This window comes from Drosophila santomea, chromosome 2L (genome assembly GCF_016746245.2).
Source record: "Drosophila santomea strain STO CAGO 1482 chromosome 2L, Prin_Dsan_1.1, whole genome shotgun sequence".
NCBI classification, from domain to species: Eukaryota; Metazoa; Arthropoda; class Insecta; order Diptera; family Drosophilidae; genus Drosophila; species Drosophila santomea.
The window spans coordinates 20,843,219-20,856,833 of NC_053016.2; the positions used below are offsets into that span (position 1 = coordinate 20,843,219).

The 13,615-nt window shown below is 41.0% G+C and overlaps 1 protein-coding gene across 4 annotated transcripts in view; it reads right to left on the bottom strand.

Annotated features, from left to right (window-relative positions):
• The window catches only part of LOC120458600 (tyrosine-protein kinase Src42A), a 34,067-nt gene that overhangs the window by 2,388 nt on the left and 18,064 nt on the right, over window positions 1–13,615 (bottom strand). For 2 of the 4 annotated variants that reach the window (XM_039646301.1, XM_039646300.1), the window contains exons 2-5: window positions 8,096–11,707; window positions 607–728; window positions 435–519; window positions 296–374 (exon numbers count right to left, since the gene is read on the bottom strand). In XM_039646301.1, coding sequence (XP_039502235.1) covers window positions 296–374; window positions 435–519; window positions 607–728; window positions 8,096–11,673 — 3,864 coding nt within the window. In that variant the 5' untranslated portion in view covers window positions 11,674–11,707. The remainder of the gene's footprint in view (window positions 1–295; window positions 375–434; window positions 520–606; window positions 729–8,095; window positions 11,708–13,615) is intronic. The other 2 variants (XM_039646303.1, XM_039646302.1) reach the window with 1 other exon arrangement.

The following is a 13,615-nucleotide window of genomic DNA, read 5'->3' on the forward strand; positions in this document are numbered from 1 at the left end:
CTTTTTGTTTTGATTATATTCAAGACGATTAGTTATCGTTTTGTATGGTTATTAGTTTATACACATAATTTATTGTTAATTAAAGAAAAATGAAAGAAATACAAGGAAAATTTAAAACAGTTTTTAGTATACACGTGTTGGGCATGTCGAAATGAATAAACCAAGGCATAACAATGTCAAATGCAAATGTTGTCATCTCCCGCATCCAAACATTTGGCGGCAAGTCGGATGTATAATGCGCGATTAAATCAAAGCAAACAATGGCTTCAAAACTAACATTTCCCTGTCGGCTTACCTGGACACACGGCTTGCAGAGGTTGACGCACAGGCCATCCGAGTCCTTCGAATAGTGTTCCACCAGCTCCTGAAGGGTTCTGTTTTCGGGTGGATATAGTGTTACTAAGGTTCTAGAACCGGAAGCCTAATAAACTCACCTGAATGTCGTGCGTCTGGCAATGAAAAAGCCGCCTTCGTCCAATTGTCTGATGCGATAATGCTTAACCGTATCTCCATCGCGCACTGCAAAAACAATCGTACAACGCAATATTAATTTTATGTAATTGTTACGCACATTAATGCTAATTGAATGCCTTTTTGGGCACGCACCTGATAGCGAGTAGTCATTGTGACGGCTTTCGGAATCTCGAATTAAAAATGCACCGTGCTCATTCTCTGGCAGTAGAAGTTTTTTCTCAGCCTCAATGCGTTTGATTTTGCGGAAGTACCAACTGCAAATAAAGCGAAAAACCGGGAGAAGGGAAATATTAGAATGCCAGCAAGTGTAACATAGGAAAAAAAACATTGATTTTTTTAATCATATATCAAATTATTTGGTTCAGGAAACCGCTCTATCAAAGCTGTTAAATTGTAGTCTCTCATTCAGTCTCTGTCGCCACAAGGGTTCGATTAGGAGGTCGCGTGGGAGGTAAATTACGAATATATGTATTATTTAATGTGTTGCTCATTTTTATACCAGTTACCCTTCGAGTAATTGAGCAGACTAGATCTCAGAGTTCGAACAATATCACAACTATGAAAAAGAACTATACAATTAGAAAATATTTTATTATTTATTATAAGAAACCATAAAAAGCATGAATGCACATTTAAATATAGCAAGAAGAATATAAATTAAGCCTTAGATTGGGCGTGGCAAAAAGATTTTTGGCAAATCGATAGAAACTTACAAAACTACTAAAAAAAATGCATATATCTCAAACTTTTTTAAAAAAGTGGTCGTGGCAGTTTTGGGTCTGTTGTGGGAGTTAGAATGGGCCGGGCAACATTTGCAAACAAACTTGAGTATATATATTGTTCAAGAATAAATATACTTTGTATTGTCGGAAACGCTTCCTTCTGTTTGATAGAAATGGAAAAAACAATAATGAAATGGAAAAATTTCAAAAAATATTTTTTTGAATGTGGGCGTCTATGTCTTTGGAATCTTTGGAATCATGTCTAGTCTCAGCTTTCTAGCTTTTATAGTTCCTGAGATCTCGTCGGTCATACGGACGGACATGGCCAGATCAGCTACTGATCCTGATCAAGATAGGCTTCATTTTATCTGTTACATAATTTTTATCGAATTTAGTATACACTTTTACTTTACGAGTATCGAGTATAAAAACTTGTTTGTGGTTTTGTGCATTGCTCTTTAACTATTCTTCTTTTTTCTCGTTACTGCGACTGGAGGTGGCCAATTAAAAGATGAGTGTGACAGGTATTTTGTGACGAACTGGAGATAACGGATGATGTCTAAAGAGTTGCTAAATCTGTGTAACCAATTTGAAGGGAAGGGAATTTGAAGGGAGATTGTGCAAACCGATTTAAGGGTATTCTTAACAAAACTTAATCGTCGAAGTCAAAGTCCTGGAATGAACGTACAATTTTAATTTTATGTTAGAATCTTAAGGAACGTAGTTGTCTCACAATATGACAACACACTGCCTCGATCGTGAAGGCCCATGAATTAAGGGTATGTTTGCATACGTTTTGACTGATAGATCGTGGTGAGACGCGAGTGGGATGACGAAGAGTCATCATCAAGTATCTATTAAGCCAATGAGTGTTTACTAGATGTCAATAAATGGTATGCGACAGTGCTTAACAGCAAAAAGCCGTTTGAGGGTTTTCATAGAGACTCATCTGGTATGGTTGACTGTGCTCGATGTGCTTTGACCATTTAAGTGCATGCAAGACTTTTATAAATGTGCAACACAATTTAATTACTGACAAGACAAGATGTCGATGGGAATGGGATCCTGCCAAAACGGTTAGGAGCAGCTAATGCCGCTGGCAAGCCGATCCAGGCGGATGCAGAGCACAGACATCACAAAATTCCCTTGATCGACTATTTGTCCTAACGAATACAGGTTGCCCTTTTAAGTATGCGAAAACCGATATGAGTATATACAATATGTATGAATGTGATTTGGTATTCACAGTAAATTTTTATTTGATCAGTGAACATGGACATTTGCATCGTATGTTCTAGAACACGGTTTCACTTATATGTATATATACAGGCTGCAAACGCCAAATGTATAGAAACCATAGCAAACACGCCTTAGCTTTGGCATGCGAAAACTAAATGTCCGAGCCAAGTGAATGCGCAGCTTTCATAAGAGCTATGGTCTGTGGCTCGTCTTACAGCAACTTGAAGCTATTTTTAAACACAGCTTCGCATTTTTATTCAAATTTTTGTCTAAAAATATGTGCATCAACTCACGAGGCGTGGGGCTTTTTACTACAATTTTTCTACGCCCCAATATGGCTTTAGGCATTTTGGCCATGGGCAATGGAACAGCAATGGTAAGATGCAGTACGATCTTTGTCATAACAAGTTTGGTTACTTTTAGACGGTAACAGTAATTCCACTTGGGCACATGCACTTTGCAGTTAAATTTAGATTAACTGGCGAATCGATCCACTATGTGCAAGTCCAGAGGCCTCTGGCCCACAGTGAGTTACAAGAATAAAGATTCCAAATTGTCGGATGTATATATAGTCAGTCACATGACGAACGTGGTGCTTACTTGATTTTGATTTTAAGCCCTCTGCTGGGCCTCTTGGACATATTATCTTGTGGCAGTACATTCAAAGCATGCGCGCCAATCCGGCTCTAACTTTGTCAGCTTAATTGGAATAAACAACGGTTTGGCCTGGTCAACCGTTTTTTTTCGCTTTTGGTTGCTCTCTTTACTCGTACATTATTCTTGCGGTGATATTCATTAAAACAGGTCACCCGTATACGAGACATGGAAGTCTTCGATTCGATTACTAACGTCATGAATATGAGTGGAAGGTGATGGGAAATACCTATGAGCTCCATCTTCATCGGGTAACAATGGCATTTGCTAATTTGCTCTCCCTTATAAGCTCTTGGGTATTTCTGGTTATTTCCTGCATAGCTTAAGCCCCGTCTTCAGCATTTTAGCATTTTGAGTGCACTGTCCACTTTTCTATAATTGGCTGCCGACCACAGAAACGCAATATTTGCTGAATGGTTCCCATATTATCTCTCCGTCTAGATAATGCATTTATTATCACCCTAGGTGAAAATCTGCTTTGGTTGTCATAACGAGGTATGCACAAATCGAAAGGGAGCGTAAAAACTAATCGGTTGACACCTTATTTGTAAAATTCCTATGCTTCGTACAAAAGCTATTCCGAAAACATGATTTTATGTAATTTTGGTTGGTTTGTATAATAACTTAAGTTAATAACTATCTTTTTTTGAACAATGCATTTTTTATAAGCATATCCAAGTTAAGCAATACTTATTAATACTACAATACACTTACAATACTATTGAAAAAAAAACACTTTTCAATAATGTTAAAAACAAAAGAGAATGTCGAGTAGAGTGCCCCGTCGTAAAAAAATTGCACTTCTTTTTTGTAAATGTGGGATAGATAGACAGAAGGACATGGCCAGACTAGGTTATTGATATTGATTAAGAATGTATATACGTCATAGGTTCGGAAAAGCTTCCTTCTTACTGCTACATACTTTTCAACGTATTGTATTGTATTGTTTTTATACCGAATAACGGGTGTAAATACAACGGCAGGGAAATCTGCAGAAAGCTTTATAACTCAATTTATATTTATAACCAACAAGCAATACATTTAAATGAAAGCGAGTTGAGGACGGAATACTCCTGATATTGTTAACAAACATATCCAAATTTGATGACTGCAATTGCCGTGTTCGACAGCGGCTAAAAAGCGGGTTAACAAACAATTTATTAGTAATAAATATTGCCGCCTCTTGAATCTAAATAATAAAAATAAAAACCAAATTGTTTAGTCTCTAAGCAGAAGATATAAACAGAGATTTTTTTTATTTTATCAGTGTGTTTGAGCACAAATATAAAAGGATTGCCTATCTATTGCTTAAAAAATAATTTATTTCCGGCATAGCAGCCTTGGATACGCACTAGGGAATTGACAGTTGTGGACCACAAATTGCTGGCATGTGTCTATTTTTAAAACCAAACCAAGCCAAGCCAATCCATGTTAAGCGATTGGTGCCACACATAATTGTTGGACGGCGCCAATTGCAGTGAATTTCCAATGCAATTTCATTGCTGACGATGGAGCCAATCGGGACATGATGGTTAAATAAGCTCAAGCTGCAATGCATAGATCGAATAATAACAATGTGCCTGGTCAAATGCAGTTTTTCTTCTTGGCTGTGAAATGCAAGCTGCTGGACTGGATTTCATTTAATTGAGCCAGACTTCGGTACGCAGCACTTGCTGCGCAAACTCCAAATCAATGCAGACAACTAGCATCTGGAAACGCAACCAGTTCGGTGCATCTAAAAATAAATATGGCAAGGCTTGTCTTGCCTGGTGGCGTTTGGTTGGGCCGGAGCAGTAGATTTGGTATTTATGGGTAAATAATTTGGTAATGGTAGGTTTGACTTTCGAGGGGGGTTCCACAGTCGATAAGTGTTTTTCCAGAAACGTCTACGACGGCCATTGCCAATCCTTTTAATAATGCGTTGGAAAAGTTGAAATGATTGATTTCCGGTCACGCTTCTGCTTTTTTTTTTTATTAATATACGAAAGATTTTAGCACGCGAGAGTAATCGGAGAACGGTTATCAAATTTTCGAGTTGTACTGCGGAAAATTGATTGAAATCAGTCGTTTTAAATATATTCCCATTGAATGTAACTTTTATAGTCTATGGTACAGTCGCACACGATTTGAATGTTCGTTCGAGATTTTTCACTAAGCATGTGACAAACCAGAACGTATGGGTACACGTTGCATTAAGTGAGTTCCGGTTGTCATTTTACAGGTAAGTATTTAAAGAACGGAAGTGAACATAAAGCTCCCAGACACACCTAGTCTATTTTCTGTTGTTCTGAACACAGTTTAGGCAAAACACGATACAATATCATGTAAGGGCTTTAGTTAGTTTGGGCATTTGTCACTCACTGCATCGAAAGTGCATTTTATCAAGCAACCACCGACAGCGGTGTACTTCTAATGGTTTTTTAATTTGTGGTATATAACTCTTACCTAATTGTCGTGTTGTGCTGTGGATAATCAAATGAGTGACAATGCTATTGAAACGACTCACATTAGTTGGGCTGATGGGAGTATAGCTTTATGATGTCGCACTGTTATCATTTATATGTAAACAATTTCACGGTTATATAATATAAAACAAGAGAGAACGTAGTCGAGACTGTAGCCATCGTATACCCATTTATTGCTCACAACTCTTAACGTCATTGACCATAGTGCGACAAAAAATCATAGTTAATTCATTACTTGTAAGTAACGGGGTGATTAAAACAATTTTCGATGTATGGTTAGGTGTTGCTTGAATAAATATAAACTGCCACGAGTGTCTACCATGTCACACGGTTCATAATTTGTGGGTGTGACAGTTTTGGACATTTTGTGGGAGTGAAAATGATTTTACATTCCTTAAAAGAAAACAAGAGAGAACGAGTTCCCCGACTATCTGATACCAGTTGCTCAGCTAGTGGAAATGCGAAGGAGAGTCTTCAACAGTTTTTGGCGGTTTGTGGGCGTTAGAGTGGGAGTGGCAAAAAGTTTTTTGGCAAATCGATAGAAATTTACAAGACTAATACAAAAATGAAAAAATATCAAAACATTTTTCAAAAGTGTGGGCGTGGCAGCTTTGGGCGGTTTGTGGGCGTTAGAGTGGGCGTGGCAAAAAGTTTTTTTGCAAATCGATAGAAATTTACAAGACCAATACAAAAATTAAATAGTATCAAAACATTTTTTAAAAGTGTGGGCGTGGCAGCTTTGTGCGGTTTGTGGGCGTTAGAGTGGGCGTGGCAACATGAATTGACAAACTTGCGCTGCTTCTATGTCTCTGGAGTCTGTCTGCTTATTCTTAACTTTCTAGCTTTTGTAGTTCCTGAGATCTCAGCGGCCAAATCGACTCGGCTATTAATCCTGATCAAGAATATATATACTTTATATGAACGGAAACCCTTCCTTCTGCCTGTTACATACTTTTCAACGAATCTAGTATACCATTTTACTCTACGAGTAACGGGTATAATTATTAATTCTACTCGGTTTAGCGAAATAATAAATGTTCGGATAGGCATTGTGTTTTGTACCATTTCAACAATATTTAGTTCCTGACATTAGCGGTTCGGAAGTTTTGGGTTTTCCAAAGTCGTAGACTTGAATGTTTTTATATCTACATGTTAAACATAGATAAAATACATTAAAGAAATCAGAATCCAAAAAAAAAGCCAAATTTGCATTTAATATATCGATAAAATGCTTTCAACTTCTAAACGCAATGCCGTCATACTCGGCAGGGAACTGGACTATAGCAGGGCTGCGATGATAGTTGAAGTAATTATAAATTCAATTTAGCATTTTAAGAAAATTAGAATTAAAGTAAGAAAACAAGTCTAGTTTTTGAAGCCCTTGAGCTTGTTCCTTTTTTTAGGAAGTAATTATAAATTCTATTCAGCATTTTAAGAAAATTAAAAATGAAGTAGTTTTTGTAGACCTAGAGCTTATTACTTTTTTTTAGGAATTTAGCTAATGTTTAGGAATTTTGCAGCTGCTATAAAAGTATAGTTTTGATTAGCAATCTGTCCCTAACTAGACTGCTCATAAGTTGTATAGCCCATATCAGACAACTGGTATTCGTTCTGGGGAAAATCAATTAACAACAAAGGTGAGTAATGCCAATTGGAAAAAAACGATTTGCCGTTGAAATCGTATGAACGCAAAAATAGCTGTTATTATAAAAAATCTAAACAAAGGCGATCCAAAATCACTGGTGAGCAGTTTACTTCACCCAAAACGGGAATTTTGGATGTATAGAACCCTAGGTTTTGGTGTGGATGAAGTTTTTATGGCTGAATGGCCAGATGTGTTTGTCCTTCGCTTACCTCCCCTAGCCATTCACGTATGTCTATTTGTCACTCTGTTTGAGTGTTGTAACCACATGTGTGATTGCATGTGAGTCGAGAAACGTTCGAGCACGTCCCAACGCCAGCGGTTTAACCTGCTATATTTGGCTATCCAATGAACACCCAAACTTTTGAGAGGGCATTTACCGTTTTTTTTTTTGGCTAAAGTAGTTCATAAAACGTCGAAAGTGGTGGCAGTTTTGGCTTTTATTATGCGACGAACAAACATGGTTCAACACATTTTTGAATGAATACCCTCAATGGACCAAGTGGACAGGTGGGCGGAGGAGCCGGGATCATACAATGAGGACGGTGCCGAACATTTGACTTGACTTTTGCTATTGCCCTGTGCAAGTGCTTCAGTTAGCACAATTTAGTTCGTGAAGCACGTGTACTGGACATTATTTCTGCTTGCATTGATATGCAAATACCAAACTTTGAACCAATTTGAAACGTTTTGGCCTTGAAGTGCCTTTGTTTCACGAATTTTTGTTGTGGTGGAAAATTTTGGAATAAGCAATGTGGGCGGAATGAAATGGGAATGTACGCAAAGAATATTTATATCAGTTCTAATCTGATGATCTAATCAAAACATGATTATTTCAATCGGGGGACAGGATCAGATTAATAAGGGATATGTGGCTGTAGCCGCATAGTTAAACTTACGATTTTTCATTTAAAAATTCACCGCGCGTAAATTCTGAAAGACGACGCGATTTGCCTTTGTTGGCCGTCGGCAATGATGTTTTTCTGTAGGACTTAGTTATAGCTGGGCTTTGATCGATTATACTTAAGTGTGCACACGTATGAGAGCAGGAGGCGGAACAGGCGGTGGGAAGCGAGCGGGATTTCTCAATGGCGGTCAGCGGAAGTTCTTCGGTTGCAGGGTGGCAGGTGCACTTTAGAGGAGTCTGGTTAGACCAGCGTCGAAGCGGCTGGCGGCTTGTAGTCGGCGACACCATTTGGGGACAATTGTCCAGAGAGTGCTTTTTGGCAAGTGGCGTTTGCTGGCGTTGCTGGAGGCAGCGGTGTTGCTTAAGGCTACGACGTGGACGCGGAGGGGATGGCGAGGACACGGGCGAAATGGCTACCGAAAGTGAGATGGCATCTAGGGAGCTAGACTTGGTCAACGCGTTGCGAGTGCACAGCTGTTCCTCGCTGGCACACTTCGGTTTTGGGTCCTGACTGTGCTCCTTCTCGAGTCCCCGCTGCTGAGCTATAATGCGTGTGTAGAGCTCCTCAGAGTCCAGAGGCAACAACAAGTTCGTGACTCCGATCCGTCGCTTGGCCTGACTGCGTTTTGGTTTGGTCTCCTCCTTTCCAATCGTTTCCTGCTGATCCTCGCCAGGGTTACGACCGTAGCTTAGTATGTTAGATAAACGGCGCATTTTGTTTGGCTTGTTAGATTTTGGTACCCCTTGCTCCTTGACATTCTTTTCCGACAGATCCGTGGGCTGTATCTGGACCGGATCTACCACCTGACTGACCAAGAAACGCGTTGGCTTGGACAGTGGTGTCTTGGTGTCCGATTTACTTTTGGCATATGTTTTCACGCCCTGCAGGATATCATAAATCGTTCCATATTTGTGAGGATTGATCGTGGATACACTGGCTGGAGTCAGGAAACCCAGGTTGCGCTTCTCACGTTCCCGCCTCTGAACGATGTCATAGATGATGTCGCCCGAGGATCGCCCTCCCTCAATAATTGAGTTGAGGCTTTTACGTTGCCACGGGTCGCTGCTTTGCGAGGTTTTGCGGTGTAGGATTTCATATATGGTGCCATATGTCATATACTGGTCGTATTTTTGGTAGATGTCATTTTTGTGCTGGATGATATCGTAGATAGTGCCGTAGACCAGTTTGTCGTAGATTTTAAAATTGCGAATATAATCAGAACTTGAGTTGTCGCTGGTGTTACTTCTGTGAAGCGGAAGCTTGCCACAGACCGCCAGTGGTTGCCCCTGTGAAGGCTTTATCGGATCCCGAGCGCAGGTCTCATTGTCAGTCTTTTGTTCTTTAGTCAAGTGAAGGTGCGGCAAAAAGAAGCTGGTAAAGCTTTTACGCTGCCGCCAGTTTTGACGTTTTATCAACGCTTTTGCGGTTGAGGGTGTGACCGCAGCTGAGACGAGTGGCTGAGTGTTCGGGCATTCCAGCGGCTCAATTTCGTTAACTAGTCGCTTAAATTCTTCGTATGAAGTGCGACGCTTGTGCGCCTTGGCTCGCTCCTTGGCCGCAAATTGATGATCGAGAATCTGCGATAGAAAATCGGAATTCTTTCGCATTGCCTGTGTCGTGGAGCTGCTTACTAAAGTTTTTGCTGTTGCGCTTTTTTCTGTTGTAAAATCGACTTCGGCAGCAGCGCTTTTTTCACCATCGCTGTTACCGTCGCCCGTATCCATTTCATTTGTGCTGGAGGCAAACTCGTTTGCGCAATCCGGTTTGCCCCTTACACCCCTGCATATATTTTCTTGTTCTGAAATGGAGGAAAGTGGGATCACACTGCTGCTGGCTGATGTTGCGTCATCCGCTGGTGCTACCAACGGCGGTGGCACGGTAACTAATTTGGATGCTTCCGCGGCGGGTTCAGTAAACATTGCTTTAAATTCCTCGTAAGATTTTCGGCGATTTCGTGACTGCGTCAGACATTCCTTGTAGTTCCGTCGGTCAATTTTCTCGCCGAGTACCGACGATGTTGCTGCTTCGTCTAAAGATGCTGCCGCTTCGTCTATAGGTGTTGTTGATTCGCCTATAAGTGTTGCTGCTGCCGCTGCAGCCAAGGCATCCAATTTGATCTGCATTTCTATGAAACCTGAGTCCATGGAACTGAGGGTGCTGGTAGAATCAAAGCTGGTTTTGCGGCTGGAATTGTTGCTTCCGGGTATGTATGGCTTTGCCGGAGTGGCCGACGGAGACTCCATTAGTGTGTTTTCTTCATTTGGGGCACACAGAAGGTCCACTGCCGTTCCGGCCTGGTGGCTTGCATCCGCCACCTCAGCACCCTCCTGCGCTTGGTCGTCGTCGAAGCTGATCAGATCGCGACCATCTATAGGATGTGAAGCCGGCTCCTCAAGCACGACGGCCAGCATACCTGTGGCTGGGACCTCCTCAGTCCTTTTACTGCTTTCTAATTCACGATTTTTACTAACAACCGCGTAGAGAGGCAGAAATGTTACAGCGGGTTTCGCGAGTGCTGGTTGTGTCAACGATGTAGATCTAGCCGTTGTCGGTAACAAACTAAACGCTTCACTGCGGACGATAGGTCTATTCGCTGGGGTTGGTTTGAAATACGGATTCGAGCTCGCACTTGGAATCGGCAGCGGAATTGATGACACCTCTCGGCCTCCGCTCACAAGGCAGTCTGAGGGCCCACCAGCTATTGCTCCTGTTGCTGTAGTTGCTGGCATGTAAGTGCTACGATTATGAAAGATTTTAACACTGTGCATGGGTAATTTGTGATGGCGTTGGGTGCGATTACGTGCGATACCCATAGAAACGGTGCCATGCTGCCTCTGTCTCTGCTGTCGGCGGGCGTACTTGCTGGCAATGCTGCTGACAGGATCGAGTTGCAGCTGCCATGTAGCTGGATCGTTAACAGTCTCGAAGTCGCGGTTTTTGCCACTGGCGTTGCGACTTCCACTACTGCAGGTCCTTAAATAGCGCTGCAGGCGACGTCCAGCGCAAGTGAGTCCGGTCCGCTGTTCGTTAATGCACTTGGCGCAGCACAAAAATTCGTACAAAATTTCTTCTGCCGCCCCACCCTCAGCCAGTTCTACACTGATTTTAACATCTGGGCTGGCTTCAGGGGTGGACGAGTATTTGGGATCGAGCAAGAACTCCAGTTGGGCGGCGGCGGCTGCAGCCGCTTGTACTGACGAGTCAAGGCCTTCGTGTTCAACTCCTGCTTGCCTCGATCCCTCTGCCTTGCTGACGGGCATCAGGATATAGGTGTTCTTGGAACTTTTAGTTTGAGCCAATGTACCAGGTTCACTAGGACTATTCAAGGTTTTTGATTCCTGCTCTACTATCGAGCTTTCAATGCTAAGGCCAGTATCCAGCAGCGTAAAAGTGCCGTCGGAGGGTAGGATAAGGCGCCCTTCAGCGGCGGCATTTACCAGCTCACGGAGGGCATTGACCTGTTTTTTGGTTACATTCCCTTGCAGCTGGATTCCGTGCAAGGCGAAGGCCGTGGGCTTATTGTTCACCGAGTTGGGATCAGTGCACCACACCACGGGCATGGCCGTCATGATGGTTCCTTGAGCAAATTAACGGGTATAGCGGCTGTGAGGAAAGAAATCGGTTGAGTACTTGAAACCTGAGAGATTTCGATTGCTTTCTTGGGATTTCTTTACTGTTTCTGTGCTTTGCTAATTAGAACATCTGCGATATTAGGAGTAAATAGCTTAGCTTTCGATATACAAAAAAGAATATTGGGTGACCAAAACATTTATGTAAATAAGAGCGATGACTTTAATGTTAGGAAAGTTATTTGGTGTGCTGAAGATAATCTTGAATTTTATTTTGAGAGGATGAACAACAGTGGTTGCCAATCACTTATAATTTATAAAATGTTTAAAAGAAAAATGCAAGATCTAACCGTGATAAACACACCCAAAATCGAACCAAAAAGTAGTATCAAATCAGATCCTATTTACTAAACGAAACAAAAAACAAGATAGAACGCTATAGTCGAGTTCCCCGACTATCTGTTACCCGTTACTCAGCTAGTGGAAGGGGAGAAGGAGAGTCTTAAACACAGTTTTTGGCGGTTTGTAAATGAAATGAAAATATATCAAAACATTTTTCAAAAGTGTGGGCGTAGCAGCTTTGGGCGGTTTGAGGGCGTTAGAGTGGGCGTGGCAAAAAGTTTTTTGGTAAATCGATAGAAAATTATGCTTAATCTCAACTCTCGGGCTTTTGTAGTTCCTGAGATCACAGCGTTCATACGGACGGACAGACAGACGGACATGGTCATATCGACTCGGCTATTGGTCCTGATCAAGAATATCGGAAACGCTTCCTTCTGCCTGTTACATACTTTTCAACGAATCTAGTATACCCTTTTACTCTACGAGTAACGGGTATAATTACTCAGTGGTCTATTGATGTTTATTCCACATCACCACAAGATAATTCTGACACTTAGTTATTTTTTAAAAAAACTCAGATATGACAAACAAAATGTTGCCGTCGCCAAAACAGGGAGGTAAAAATACTTATAAAATATAAAAGAATTTATTAATTAATTTAAAGGAGGGCCGAAAGTGTTGTTTGTAAATGATGCTACTTAATTTAAGCACTTCAATGGTCAAATTGCAGTAAAAAAGTAATTTCGAACATAGGAATTAAAACTGTGAAAAAGGTGGCAGTTCTAGATTTCCTCAATACCTCCAATTTTTGCCTTCTCCTGGCTTCAAAACAAGCAATTGCAAATATAATAGGCTTTTTTCACGTTGTTTGATTTTAAGAAAACCATAGCACCTAAAAACGAAATCGAAAGATTTGGCACAAATCGAATTCGAAAAAAAATTACGATTACGGGAGCATGCCTGAATATTGTCGGTCCTAACAACCCAGTTTGGGCATCCCATTGATTTACATAGAATATCCAATGGGGAAAAAACATTCCTTTTGATATACTATATAGCGTGCGATGGAACTGATCGTCAGCTCACGCGGTTACTCACTTGGAAACTCTTGCGAGATCAACAAAATAAAAAAGGTTGAGTAGTGTCTGAAGGTGTCTTTCAGCTGATTATTTAGTTTTATTTATTTATATGCGCAACAAAGATTGTATACATCCCCCATGGGATTGACTCACATTTTAAGGCAGCAGTTCAGAGTTACGCTCGAAAGGAAGGCAACAGATTGATGTCGAGCCGACAAAATAAAGTATTGAGACTGAGTGGTTAAGCCATCAATGCGAACCAATGTGCTTCATTAACTGGACATCGCGCAGAAAAATGATTTGCGATCTAGCCATTTGCAAAAGAGCTTGTTCTGAATTTTAGGTATATCATCGCCATACTGCAGCATGAGCAAAAGTCAATGTCAACAAAAAACAAACTAAGAAAAAAGCTAAAAGTGATTCAACAACAAGATATCAGCAAGTAGCTAAGTTTTTGGCAGTATTACATAGGTAAGACAACCTTTTCTTAGCTAAACTTGAAGCAGACATTAAACATCGGG